General features: G+C 39.6%; 1 protein-coding gene across 2 annotated transcripts in view; it reads right to left on the minus strand.

Annotated features, from left to right (window-relative positions):
* The window catches only part of ACVR2A (activin A receptor type 2A), a 60768-nt gene extending 46011 nt beyond the window's left edge, over window positions 1–14757 (minus strand). The window contains exons 1-2 of one of the 2 annotated variants that reach the window (XM_063116571.1): window positions 14507–14757; window positions 12569–14367 (exon numbers count right to left, since the gene is read on the minus strand). In XM_063116571.1, coding sequence (XP_062972641.1) covers window positions 12569–12623 — 55 coding nt within the window. In that variant the 5' untranslated portion in view covers window positions 12624–14367; window positions 14507–14757. Of the gene's footprint in view, window positions 1–12568; window positions 14368–14506 lie in introns of those variants that run through there. The other variant, XM_063116572.1, reaches the window with a different exon arrangement.
* Between the last annotated feature and the right edge of the window lie 334 nt (window positions 14758–15091).

Here is a 15091-nt window from a genome sequence, read left to right on the forward strand (position 1 = left end):
GAATAAAAGAATCTATAATGTCTGCTTAAAGGCATTAAAAGAAGACAGCAAGCACATTTCAACCACCAGGTCATTCCACAGCTGAGGGACGGCAAAGGGAAACGTCCTCTAGCATGTGACTGCCAATCTCATATAAGGCAGTCGCAGCAAATGACCCTCCGAGGTCCTTAAATGGCAGGCTGGAACATGGGGAGGAGGCGTTCTTTAAGGTACCTTGGATCTAGATAAAGGTAAGAACCAGCACTTTATATTTTGCCCAGAAAGGAATTGGCAGCCAGTATAAAGATTTTAAAACCAGTGCTATATGGTCTCCAGAGGATGTCCCAGAAACCAACCTGGCTGCCATATTTTATATCAGTTAAAGTTCCTGAACTGAATATGCAGGCAGACATAATTCAGTGTATTACAGAAATCAAGCCTAGAGGTTACCAGTGCACATACCACCTTTACCAGGTCAACATATTCCAGGAATGGGCATTGTCGGCATATCAGCTGAAGCTGGTAACAGGCGCTTCTCACTGTCGTCTCCATTTGGGATACCAGGAGCAAGGCCGAGTCATGAGGGACCTTCAAGGGGAGTGCTACCCCATCCAGTACTGGTTGACATACCTCAATTCCTGAATTAGGACCATTCACAATGAGCACCTCTGTCTTGCCCTGATTCAACTTCAGTTTGCTCTCCCTCATCCAGCCCATTACAGACTTCAGAGTACAGACTTCTCACACTATTGCCCCGCTCGTGCTCTTCGCTCCTCTGATGCCATGTTTCTCGCCTGCCCAAGGGTCTCTACTTCCCTTGCTCGGCTTCGTCCATTTTCTTCTGCTGCCCCTTATGCCTGGAACGCTCTTCCAGAACATTTGAGAACTACAAGTTCAACCACAGCTTTTAAAGCTCAGCTAAAAACGTTTCTTTTTCGTAAAGCTTTTAAAACTTGATTTTGTTCTGACTTTATACTGGTAGTTTTACCCTACCCAGTGCCTGTTTACCCTACCCTGTGCCTGTTTGCATTCTCTTCCCCTCCTTATTGTTTTACTATGATTTTATTAGAATGTAAGCCTATGCGGCAGGGTCTTGCTATTTACTGTTTTACTCTGTACAGCACCATGTACATTGATGGTGCTATATAAATAATAATAATAATAATAATTCAGAGGAGCCATACCTTCCCTGGATGAAGATGTTACATAGAAACAGATTTGGGTGTCATCAACATACTGATAACACCTGGCCCAAATCCCCTGATGAACTCTCCCAGTTGTTTCATGTAGATATTAAACAGCATCGGGGATGGGATGGAGCCCTGGAGGACTCCACATAACAGCTCCTTTTTCGAGGAGCAACTATCCCCAAGTAACACCATCTGGGCCCACCCTGAGAGGAAGGTGCAGAACCACTGCAAGCCAATAACCTCAAGCCCCAACTCCCTTAGGCGATCCAGAAGGATACCATGGTCAAGTGCTTAAGTGCCAAAGGCTTTAAACTGAAGTAAATAATCCATACAGCCACTGAAGCTGTAAAGATTGCAAGTACACTACAAAACAGTTAAACCCAAGAGCTAATTTCACAAGTCACATTATATAAAGTCCAGTGCAATCACTTTTGTCCTTAATCTAGGCCTGGCATCTTCAACAGTGGTTTCAGAACCGTTTCCTTCAGAATTGTTGGAAATACCATGTTCTTTAATGAGGCACTGACAACTTCAGGTATCTATATTGTAAGTCTGGCCCTGGCAGATTTCACTAGCCAGGAGGGGAAAGAATCTAAAGAGCATGTGTCAGGCTTCCAAGCAGCTTGTCCACATCCTCAGGATAGACAGTCTGAAAAATATCCAGGGCTAGACAGTGCCGTAGATGGTCAAAACTATGGCATTCAAGCAGATACAATTTTATCTGAAAAAAAATGCAATGCAAACTGTTTAAAACAGGAATTTTGAGTGTTTCAACTGCTGACCTATTTGGTCTGTACCAAACAGGCCCCCGACTACCCGAAAGAGTTCTGATCGGCCAGCATTGTACAGATACAATAAGCTTATTTTGACACCATCACTACACAGAGTACATCCTTTTATATGACTTTAAAAGTAATTTCTGTCTAAAAGCAAGTGAATTAATTTGGATTTGTCATCTTGGAAAACTCTATATTAAAAGATTTCATATTTTATTCTAGTTATATTTTCTTTCAATTCTGGGATTCCCCCACTATCCCCCAAATATACTAGAGAATGTAAAACACAAAGAAGATTGTTAGTCTCCATGGGACTTAAGTGGTTTATCAAAATTCTAATTTTTGCTATTTAACATCTGTATAAAAATGCCAATAGTATTTATCCAGAGTGCAATGTCATTAGTACGCTAATCATATCTAGTTCTTTCAATACCATCTGATGCAAAAGCTGAAGTTTCACTTCTGACCTGGGTCAGATGCTGGAGGCAATCAGGGAATGAGTTAGTGTTACAATGAGGTTGAATCCAGGTAAGACGGCTTTCATGATTAGAGGCCAAGGCAGTCTAGAATGGGTGGATTTACTTATTCTGGATGGAATCTCACTCTCCATTAAGCAGGAATATTGAACCTCAAGCTTGCAGGCCAAATCTGACCATTTGAGGATCCCGAGAAGGCCATGATCTCTTCCCCACATCACCATGTGACTCCTGATTTTCCCCCAACCACCAATTGTTTGATGGTTTCCAGACTTTTGCAAGCTTTTTATGATCCTAAAAGGTATGCCTCTCCTAAGATTTAGTTACTAGCAGTAAGCGCTTTAAGATTTGCTGCTATTTTTGGCCCTACTAACCACTGGAACACGGCCCACAAGAGCTTCTCTGAAACTGAATTTGGCCCTCAGGCAGAAAGAGGTTCAACGATTCTGCCATTAAGATTCAGGTACCAACTGGAGTGTGCTTCTAGACTAAACTCTGCTCCTAGATATATAGGCAGAGGCTACGACTAGAGATGCATTTTATACATGTTTCATTATTTTATTATCATTATTTCAATTTATACCAGCTATCTACAAAATACCATAGGTGGCATGGATTCCTTGAGAGAACCTGGTCACCAGAATCCATGTTACATTAATCATCTTAAAAGTCAATCCACAGGGGACTGGTTTTGGAGGCCATTTAGAAACTGTAGTTCATTCAAAATATGGTTGCCCACTGTCAATAAGGTAGCTGTGTGTGTCTGAACTCAGGTAGGGTTAAGAAATGAGTACTCAAAATGATCAAGGGGTTGGAGCAACTCACCTGTGAGGAAAGGTTTCAGTCCTTGTGACACTTTAGCTTAGAATAAAGATGAGTCAGGGAGGATGAGATAGAGGTTCATAAAACTATGAATGGTGTGGAGAAAGTGGATAAGAATGTATTTTTCTTCCACTCTCATAATCCTTAGAACCCAGGATTTTCCAATGAAGCTAAATGGTGAAATGTTCTTTAAAAAATCAAAGTTCAGTCATTGTAAACCAATCTGGTGTTCCAATTATGGCAATTAACCATTTGACCAGTAACACAGAATCTTATTACACAGCAGAAGGTACAATAAAAGATCACTAAGGTAGATTCAAGTTCTGTTCAAAACTTGTGTACAAAGTATAGTACACAGGGGAAAAACCTCTCAGAATTTGGAAAATTCACAGCCCAATCTTTTCTAAAGCAATCTGCATTCAACTCTTCAGTGGCATAGGAAAGAAAGAGGTTGTGGTTTCCTTAACTCCAAGTGCAACTTATGGTCCATGCTTCCCACATCCCCAAGAATTCTAGCAGTTTCTCACACCGATAGCATCTTGGGTGGATTGATTTAAAGCAAGGTGATTTTAAATTGACCCTCCCAGAAGCTTCGGCAGCCAGTTTAAATAATTGATTTAAATCAAGTTTCCCATTGATGCGTAATATTTCTTAAATGATGTTACATAATAGATTGTTCAGTCTAACAATTAAATCATGGTAACTTAAAAGTACATAGAGAATTTACACTATGCAAATAGAAAACTTCTAGAATACTTCTCCCCTTCACACTTCTCCTGTGTGTGTGTGTGACTGCTCGCCTTCAAGAGACCAGACCTTGATTACTAATCAAAAAAGCGCTTTTGAACCCTCTGTCGCTGAAGTGTGGAGTCGTGCTTTGGGGCTGATTGGATCCTGTCCCTGGGTGAAGAACATTTATCTAACATGTCTACATGGAACACCTTACATATGTTCAATAAGGCTTACTCCTAAGTACGTCTGATTAAACATGTACAAGATTGGGTTTTGGGTTCCTGACCTCACATAGCCTCTCGATGCAAGGTCATGGACAATTCTCCTTCACTAACAACACATTTTGTGCTGGAAGGGTGTGGGCAGGATCCTCACAGTTGCCCTGGTGGAATAGTGGGAATCCTCCTTGGCCTCCTCCAGTTCCAAATTAGAGGTGGAAGAAGGCATCCTTCTGACTTCAGAAGGAAATGTTGGGTTTTATTTGTTGCCAGGGATAGAGGCTTACCTTAGAGCACTGCCAGTGTCCATCACACAGTTCGTGGTTCCTCTCCAGCTTGGAACTAGAAAGCTGGGTGGAGATAATTGGGCCAGTTCACATGACAGCCCACTGTGTGGTTTTTAATCCACAGTGAGCCTGCAGTGTGTGCAGCCAGCATTTTGCATATCAAACCCTTGTGCTAACCTGGCAAGCATGAGTTAGCAAGGGTTAAAGAACACTCACATAACCCTAGAACAGACCATGGGTTATTTAAACATCCAAGGGTTGTTTAGCTCTAGCGTAACTCCCGCTGGAATCACACTGAGGTTGAATATGTAAAGTGCCTGTGGGCACCACCACTCATCATGCAAACCAGGTCATCTTGTGTTGAGCTTTGGAAGTCTTCAAACTGTGGGAGATGTCTCTGCCCCTCTCAACTCCATGCAGGAAAGGAATGTGGGACCATGTTCATGACTGGTCACTTGCCAGGGCAAGAGAGAACAGGAATGAAATTGTAAAGTCTAGTTTATAATGATTTTGAAAGAGAGTTCTTAACATTTGCAGCTCTACAATAGCCATTTTGAGGTTCAGCAATCAGAACTATAAACAGTATTCCAAGTGTCACACCATAGATTTGTACAAGGGCAATATGGTATTGGCACTTTTATTTTCAATTCCTTTTTTAATGATCCCCAACATGGAAATTGCCTTCTTCACAAAAGCCACAGACTAGATTGGCATTTTTATCAAGCTATCCACCATCAACCAGCACAGACCTGCATCAGCATATATATGTGAAGATAAGATTTTTGGCATCATTTTACACTAGTTTACATTGAACTGCACATGCCAAAATAAATAGGAAAATCATTATTTAAAACTGCTTGCCTGCTTTTATTGTCCATCCTCTCATCACTCAGCCTTGTAAGTTTACTTTGGTCTCCAAAGTAGAATAGCTTCTGGAGGCACAGTGATGACCATAACATGACCTGTCTATTCAGACATTACACCAAGTAGTAATACAAAATAAGGTTTGCCAACAGTTCAAACCATGATTTCCTATTGTGGTTGGCTAACCAATCACCAACCATGGTTTGCTTTCAATTCTGGCATGATCCCAAACCAGATTTAAACTTCTTCCTTAGCCATGCTTTGGTATGTTCCACTGAGCTGAACTGCTGAGTTAAAGCCTGCTTTTCTAAAGTAAAACAAAGGGTAAAAATGTGACATTTGAGGTAAAACACTTATGTATAAATATAAATGATACAATAGGACATTGTTTTATTATGCAAATATTTAATGTTTTGATTGTCAGACACACAATACAAACGTTTACTTCATGTCATAGAGGAAACATAACCACCATCTCTTGATTCTATAAAACTTCTGGCAATTTACTTTTGTATAGAGAGCCAAGTAGAAATGCATACTTTTACCATTGTTCCCTTAAACAGATAGTCTTTTTTCAATGTAAAAGGCATGAGGGCTACATGACCAAAGGTTCTATAGTATGCTGCTACATAATAATGGCAGTATTTTTATTTGCAGATATAGGTTCTCACTGTACCAAAAATTATAAATATATGCATTAGAAGGTTGGAAATTGTCCTTTTAATTTGATTTAAACCAATGGTTTACATTAACCTGATTCACAGGATCAAAATAGCCAAGTGGGTTGCGGCACATGCCGTGTGGGATTTCAATATTCACCACCCAGCCGCAGCTTGTCATATCATATGAACACAAGCAGCAGGGATTGTTCGAAGGTTAAAAAACCCTCACATCACCCTTGAACAGGCCATACACTCACACAACTCCACCACCAGGGTTCACGTGACACAACAAGCCACAGCCAGGCAGCGAATATTTAAAATGGTCAATCGGCACATGCCACATCTGTTCGATTGTGTGAACCAGCCCATTGCCTTGATTTAACTCAATCCATGCTGCTTAGGTCTTGCAGATGTTTATGATGTAAACTGCAAGTATTTGTGAATCTACAACATTATCTTATACATGACTTATATGTGCATTCTACTGTTTTCAATGGAATTTATTCTCATGTAAGTGTGCCCTGGTCTGCTCTTTAGTGGTTTTGATCATTCCTGACATGCAGAGGATGCCGATAGTCTATTGTTTGAGGATTTCCTGCTGGAATTAACAGGGTTCCAGCTTGTCCCACATACACTTGTTCAGTTTAAAGGGAAGCTGGGAACATTCATATAGAGATTCAGATAAGGGATGAAATTGACTTTGTTTTGCCTCTACTTTTCTTGCTTGCTGTCGTAAATTTATTGGATCTGAACAAAACAGGCAAACTAAGTTATGGCTGATAGCTCCTGTGATCTAGAAAAGTAGAGGTAACTATCATTTGAGGAATTAACAAGTCACTGGAAGAATGGTACTCATCACCATCACTTTGCAAGAAGTAACCTCAGAACAATACTATGTCCAGTGGTATTGAATGAAACTTCATACTCCCCTGCCCACCTCTTGGGTACAAGTGGCCCACTAGGGCAATCAAGGTTTCAGTATCAAAGCCCATATAAGCCAGATGAACCAATTTAGATAATCATTTTCAGACCTAGAGCTGAGCTACCATAACATGCTTAACCCTCAATACAGTCTATAACCATATTCAGGCATTCATTTAAAAGACTGAACCAATATTCCTGGATTTACTGGAAATAAAAGTAGCGCTGGGAGTCATCAGCATACTGATGACACAGCAATCCAAACTGACAAGTGATCTCTTACAACCGCTGCATATAGAAGCTAAAGAGCACTATAGAAAAGATGGGACCTTGTGGGACTGCCCAAGACCCAGTGCCCTATTCTGGCACCAAATCATAACAGAGAAGCGAAACTATTGCCAAGTAGTACTGCCAAGCATTGCAAAGTTGTGCAATGTCATGCTGTGCTACAAAGTGAAGGCTTGAGCCAGTTTCATGACTGGCTAATCAGATTTTCATGAGTCCCAGCAACTACCATATTGTGTTCCTGATTGGAGAAAACAAGAGCAGTAATAAAAATTCTGAATTATTTATTTACAAGATTTATATACCACCCCACATGCAATAATATATTAGTGGTGAATGAAGAGGAGATAGAGATAACAACAAATTAAAGCATTAAAATCATAGTCCCATTAAAATCATGGCTAATTAGTCAATGAAGGCTTGTTTAAATATAGATTTCTTCAACAGACATTGCACAGTTCTGAAACTGACAGCGCTAAAATACCTGCACTATGTGCTGTATCTAAAGAACCAAAATACTTCAATAACTCCAATCAAGATGTGCAGAGTGTAAGCCTAAGTATTTTCTGAAATGAAGACATTTGAGGAACAAGCAGCTTATCCTGCTGCATTGCCAATGTTCAAAATCAAACAAGACATGCACACTGTGTGACATTCTATTTCTCTCACAGAATCCATTGCAGCCCTGAAGCCACAATGGAAACACCACAATCCAGAACATTCCAATTAGTTCATATAGTTTTGAATAATATCATTATCGTGCATGGGTCGTGACTGGATATTATAAATACAAGTATGTGATTAGACAAGAAATGGTAATTTAGAAATTAGTATCAATTAACTACTTCAAATTTATATTCAAGAGCCAACAAAAGTCTTTTTTCTTGCAAGTATCAATATTGGAGGGGGGGCATAAGAGAATTGGAGGGAAAATACCCATGCAAAAGCATCTGAGAGAAAATTGTGTTTACCAGCTGATTATGATAATACATTAGCATCTAGTAGCCTGGTATTCACTCCAATTGCTTAACAACCAGCATTTCCCTCCAAAAGTGAGACCAGTAAAATCATAGGAGCTGAAAGAAGAGCAAGTTTAGATTTCCTTATTATCTTGTCTTCTTCTTTTGGAGCTACTACGTCACAGTACTATAAAAAGGAGATAATGCAACCCTGTCACAGCAAGCATCATTAATAGTGCAATTCTATGTGTTTATTTATTTATTTATCTGACTTTGAAATTGCCCAATAACCCAATTTCTATTGACAGTGTACATTAAAAATACAAGATACAAACAATAAAATAAAAACAGCACATAAAACCAAGATAAAACCTGCAGGATAGAGTAAAAATACTCCAGCATATAAAAACAGCAGCAATAAAGTACAGTGAACTAAACACACTAAAACCAGACCATAACATAGGTGTCAGGCGTGCATCTCTGGGAAGGCCCTTCCACAGACAGAGGGCTATCACTAAAAAAGGCCCTCTCAACTTATTTGGTTGAGGCATCTGGAGGAGGGCCTCATGGTATTCAGTGAGGCATACTTACAGGTAAGCATGTGCAAGATTCTAGCCCAAGTCAAAAATTATTATTATTATTATTATTATTATTATTTATTTATTTATTTATATAGCACCATCAATGTACATGGTGCTGTACAGAGTAAAACAGTAAATAGCAAGACACTGCCGCTTAGGCTTACATTCTAATAAAAGAGAAACTGTTTTGAGCTTCTCCCAAATTTAACCAGGATAAAACAATGCTAGGCTGCCTAGCAGTTTCCATGGGGAGGGGGAGATAGGAAAGTAAGCAGCTTGTCAAGCTTAAGGACATCCACACGATGTATTTGTTGCCACATCATATTTTACCTTCAATAAAATACCAAAGTAAAGCATTTTAAAATTATTTGGAAAATGGATACATCTTTCAAATCAGAATTTTCAGCAAGCAGCTACATACGCTAACAAAATTAAAATGTTTCACTGCTTTTAACTTTTGTAAATTGCCCAGAGAGCTTTGGCTATGGCAGTATATAAATTTAATAAATAAATATATAAATTTAATTAAAAAAAATAATAAAGCTAAGGTTTACATTTTGAGTTAAAATAGTCTACCCAGCGTAACAAGCAGAGGCAATAGTTTTAGTTACTTAAGCCATTTTTAAAAACTGAAATCTGAATCCCAATTCTATTAAAACAAATCTGATACCATGATGGTTTCCATTACAGCTACAATATATTAATGTTTTACCTTGTATGAACCCTGACCCAAAACTACACCTTCAATGTTTATTGACACAGAAGAGCAAAATCACACTCAGTTTGACAATTCAGTGGCAACCATAATTTAGTAATCTTTGAAATCACAGCGTGCTTTGAGTGCTATTGCAAAAACAGTGGTTTCTAAAAGCAACTTCAACATACATAACTTCATTAGGCAAGAATTACATGACATCTGAGAGCAACGAAATATTGTCTCAAGTTTTGTTTTTACACCTCAGATTTTCATAGAACATTCAAAACAAAATTGCACATTGCTAATCAAAACTGTAATATTTTACTCTTGCTCTATAATCAGTTTATTAGATATGCATTAGGCTATATATGGGCTATTCAACTGTGATATGTTAGGAGATTCAAGATCATGCTCTTGGAGACAAGTCTATGACAACCATAGCCAAGTAGTTCATGCTCTAGAGCTGGTGATAGGAATCTTAATTATTGTCAAGGTAAGCAATAAAAAGCTGCCCCATTTTGTATACTCTACTAAAGGATTCTATCTTGTCTTATTTTCTTTAGCTCTTCCAGAGCTTGGCTCTGAATATTAACTATTATTCTGTAGTAAAATCAAATCCTTTAACAACTATGCCATGCAGTAGACAAAAGAACATGGTTTCTTGATAAGATCAACTTCCTTCTCCACTTCACACAAGGCATTCCCAAGAACTTGACACTGCCTTTGGTGAAATTTAAATGGTAATTCTCTGAAAAGTTTAATAATGAAAGGATCACCTATAAAATAAGAAGGCTGTCTTAAACATAAGTTTTTAAATAAAAACTAGAAAACCATTTTCAAGTTTAGCCTCCTACAACTTTCAGGCTAGACAACTACCAACATGCCTTATAAAAACAAACAAGCCACTTTACATTAAGTAACATAAGGCAAGAATTTATTTTAAGAGTTTGTTTTAAATCTTCTGAATTTCCAGCTATTTACTGTATTAAATAGCTGGTCTATGAGATAAGACTTCTACTCCATTGCTAAAAGGATTACTAGTTAAGAGGCAGCTATCATTTCTGTTGACATTCTCCCAACATTAATTTTAAAAGTTGTCCTCTCTAAGGCACCATGAGTTTCCAATAGCCTTTTAATGATCTCCCAGTGTGTGCTTGTTTTAAAGCAGATTTAAATTATTGCTCAAAGCATCCCTTAAGACTATCCTTAAAAGATCACTTGTTATGCATATTGAGTAATTACTGTTAAGAAGGTGATGTCTCAAACCTACTCTTTTGCATCCTATATTATATTTACTCAGAAGAAAATCACACTGGGTTCTATGGGCCTCTCTAATATGTTTTAACTATACCTTTACAGTTGGCACAAAGAAAGCAAGAGAAATGGTAATTTCTTTTTCTCTATATTCATAAAGTGGGAGTGAACACTATTTCTTCAGCAAAGCACTGGATCTAATAGGGAGGAAGGAATTGTAGAGTACAAATAACAAAGCCAGAGGTAGTACACAAATATCTCAATAACTTATCTTGGTATTGTAGACCAAAGCATTTGGAGGGCACCAGGATGGAAAAGGCTGGTCTACTCCATTGGGAGTCTTTTTATATGGCCAGTCTTAAGTGTTTTTACCAATCAGTTCTATATTTTATCATTTCAATTACAAAACAGTTATACTTACAACCATGCATTACTGTGAGCTGCTGTCTGCATGTAGCTTCAATATATTACTGCCAAATACATAAACTAGGCAAACTCCACATAGGGATAGTCTCAAAGGTTGTAAGATTATGCATACTTAATCAGGAAGGAAGCTCCATTGGAACACAGATGGAACCTACTATCATGTAAACATATTTAGGATCTGGTTGAAAGTTGGAGGTTGATTAAGAGTGCATCCCCTTTAGTCACTGGAATTATGTTTAAGTATTGAAAGAAGGGATTGAAAACAGAACCTGAGTAGAATTGATAAAATGCAAATAGGAATGAGGAGGTGTAAAGAAATGCAATCTGAAATCTTACATTTAAAAGCAAAAAGTTTAGGAACTGAATATTCTGAACATGTTATAGGAAAAGCTAGAAGACTTATAGTTGCGTTTACCAAACAATGTCTCACTTATTAAAATTAATATAACTTTTAATTTGATAGAACTGGTATGCAAAACCATGGCTCGCTTAGCTATTCTCCCCTTTAAACAAAATTCAGCTTGTTCACTCTTTAGTACTGATCGCCATTTCACAGCACAGTCAGCCCACACGGAACAGATCAATAACATTACAGACACAAGACTAGACTGTATCCATTTAATAACCACAAGAAAGTGTACCATTCAGCAAAATCTTACACATACTACACTACTGCTGGAGAGCAGGAGCTAACGATTGAAAAAGAAGTGAAATCATAACCAGATGCATCTGACAATTCAATTATAAAATCTATTTCACTTTTCAATTAACACTGGATCTATATAGCCAAGAAAATTAACAATAGAACACATACTCTATTTTAACTACAGACCCGAGAATCAAGAGCAATCATCCGACCCATTACTAGCTGGTCATAGTACAAAACAAAGAGTTCCTCCAACCACTGGTTGCTGCCCAGAAAACTATTTTCCTGTAACAAAAATCTGATCAACTTATTTCTTATAAAGAAAATGTGTTGCAAACCCATGGGTTTACCATTAGGTGGATATAGAAAAACAAGCAAACCTAAACTAAAAATAACATTTTAAAGGGTCTACCTTTCCCCCATGACCATTTGTACTATTTCATAACTTTCATTAAAAAACCCACCATACTACTGAATTTACAAAACAACTTTGTTAAATTGTGAGTATTACAGTGAACTTCCTGGCAAGTTATTATAAATCTGAATACATTTTGCCATTCCTTTATAACACTCCCACATTATTAGCTTGCACACTGATAAACTGCAAAATTTGTTCAAGACAAAACTTTAAGAAGTAGCAACATTCAGTTTTGGTATTCTAAAGAAAATAAACAAAAAGTACTGTGTGCAAAAACCTGAATTTGCATTTGTAATTTCATAAGTGATATTAAAATGCACTGTTGAGGATGTTAGAATGCTGAGAAGTTAATAGAGAAGAAAACCATGTACTTACCTGACGAACAAGAGATAAGAAAAACAGCAAACACCAACTTTGTAGCAGCTCCCATTTTCCAAATAGTTAGAATCAATATGAAGAAATTCTGTATATCCAGCTTCCTGGGTCTTCCAAATATGAAAATCCCTCTTTCACTTCATTAAAGTTATCTGTAGTAACATGTTTGGAAAGTAATACGTCCACAAGAGTGAAATCAGATTTCTATACTCTCAGTCTATCCAGTTCTTCCTCCAGTAAAGGGATGTATATATTTGAGAACACACGAGTCATTTGGCTTCTGTACAAACGGTGGCTTCTGTACAAACTATTCATAAAAACAATTAAGTACCCCGTTCAAAGGATCAACAGTAGAGTAGTTGAGTGTTAAGCAAATAAATGTCTTGAAGCATAATACATTGTTTTCTTCACTTTGAAATCTGTAAGATATCCCCCATGGGTGCTGGAAGGAGGCAAGACGCACAGATATTGGTAAACAATACTTTCGTCTTCACGCTTCTTTTACAGCATGTAGTGTCTGGGTGAGAAATAGTTCCATCTTAGTTTCAAGTGTCAACACAAACATGCCTTCGATGGAACGAGCAATAGTAAACTAATCCATTCGTTTTTTAAAAAAAAAAATCTTAAAAACAATCTGTGAAACACTGAGGTTTCCTATTAATAAATGCTGAGAGCAACCAACAAGGAAAGGACAGGGCAGCAACAAGAGCTTATTATCTGTGCTCCACAAAACCACAAATGTAAGGACTCTCTAGTTCTTCCTTATCAAATCAATGAAAGATGATTACCACTTGCCTATTCAACCCCTTTTTACTATCATGATCTTTTGCCCACTCAAAGGGTAGATTGAACATTTCACATCCTCACTTCGCCTTCAATAAGTTTCAAACTCTTTACAGAACTCCACCAATCTGTATGACCCTCCCCCAACTCTATACTTAAAATACCCTCATATTTGGTATTTTAAAACCACACGAAAATGCCAAGAGGCGATGGGAAAGCAATGCTGTTTCAAGCTGGTAGAGGAGGGGGTTGGTAGGAGATTTTTTTCAACGTTCTAAAAATACTTTCCTTAAAAAAAGAAAAGAAAAATCCTACTCAAGAGGCTTGGGAAAAATCTTTCCTGTAGTGGTAGCCTAAGAGGTCTCAAAAATGGGTGAAGCAATGCTTTATAACCATGGTGATCAGATACGGCCAAATCGGTCTTCTCGAACGGCCAGGCTGGTGGACAGGCAGGCAAGATCTTTTCTCCTTGGCTTATACTATGCTGTTCAAAGCTTGATACATGTGCAGACACCACACCTCTCTTTTCCTCTTCCTTCCAACTCTTCATGGGTTCAACATTTGCCACAGAGTCCCCCCCACCCCCCTTCGGTCGCTGTAGATGCAGGAGGACCCTCCGTACGTGATCCAACTTGGCTTTTGCTTTACTTCTCCTCCCTCCTTCTCCTCCTCCCTTCTTTTCTTCACACCCGCAGCGAGTAGACGACAGCGGGGCGGGCAAGGGCACGGAGCCTGGTCAATCCTTGCTCGCCTTTTTCTCTCCCTCTTGTGCCTCCCACACAACGTAGACCAGGCGAGCCTTGTGCAGAGAGAGAGAGAGAGAGGAGGGAGGTGGGGGAGAGGCGGGCGGACGGACGGACAGACGAGAAAGCTCTCTTCTTCCCCCTCTTCCTAGCTCTTCTTCCCAGGCTGCGAAGAACCTGCTGCTCCTAGGTCCAGCCCGCCGGTCTCCTGGCTGGCGGCGGCGTAAACGCGGCGGAGCCCAACTTTGTGCCCTCGATAATGAAGTTGAGGAGCTGCCGAGAAGAAGGAAGGGCCAAGGTTAGATTTTTCCTCAGGACGGCGACGGAAGGAAAAGAAGAAGAGAAGGAGGGAGAAAGATCCGTTTTTATCGCCCTCCAGGCCCGGCTGGCAGCACTGAACGGCCCTCCCTACCTTGCTGCGCCCCTGTGGTAATTTCATAGCTACCCATTCACTTGCGTGGTGTGGAGAACGGACCCAAGATGGCGGCGCCCGGGCGATTGTTTTTGTTTCCTCTCCACCTCGCTTTTTTTTTTTTAACTCCCTCCCTTCCCCCCCTCCTCCCTAAACTCCCTGCCTCGCGCACGCGCCTGCGCGCTCTCTTTTCTCGGCTCAACCAGTCCCAACAGCTGCCACTTCGTGGGTGGGTGTGCGCGCGCGCCCGCGCCGCAGGAAAAAAAAGAAAAAGAAAAGAGAGAGCGTGATTTGCCTCGATTTGATTGGCAGTCCGCTCTAGCCAGTCGGCGCAAGAGGAAAGAAAAGGCTCAGCTCGAACGGGCCTAGGTTCCGCTCCCGTCTCTAGCTCAACTCCACCCCCTCGGCCGGGCCAGGGCCGGCTGCAGGGCTTTAAAGTCTTGGCGCTTTGCAGGCGCTGAGGAAGGCAGGGTTCAGCGCAAAGCTGAGCGGAGGTGCTACACAGTCCAATCTTACGCGTATTTATTTACTTGGAGGCAAATCCCACGGAGTTCAGGAAGGCTTACTCCGAGAGTGGTGTGCAGC

The sequence above is a fragment of the Elgaria multicarinata genome, chromosome 2, assembly GCF_023053635.1.
Source record: "Elgaria multicarinata webbii isolate HBS135686 ecotype San Diego chromosome 2, rElgMul1.1.pri, whole genome shotgun sequence".
Lineage (NCBI taxonomy): Eukaryota > Metazoa > Chordata > Lepidosauria > Squamata > Anguidae > Elgaria > Elgaria multicarinata.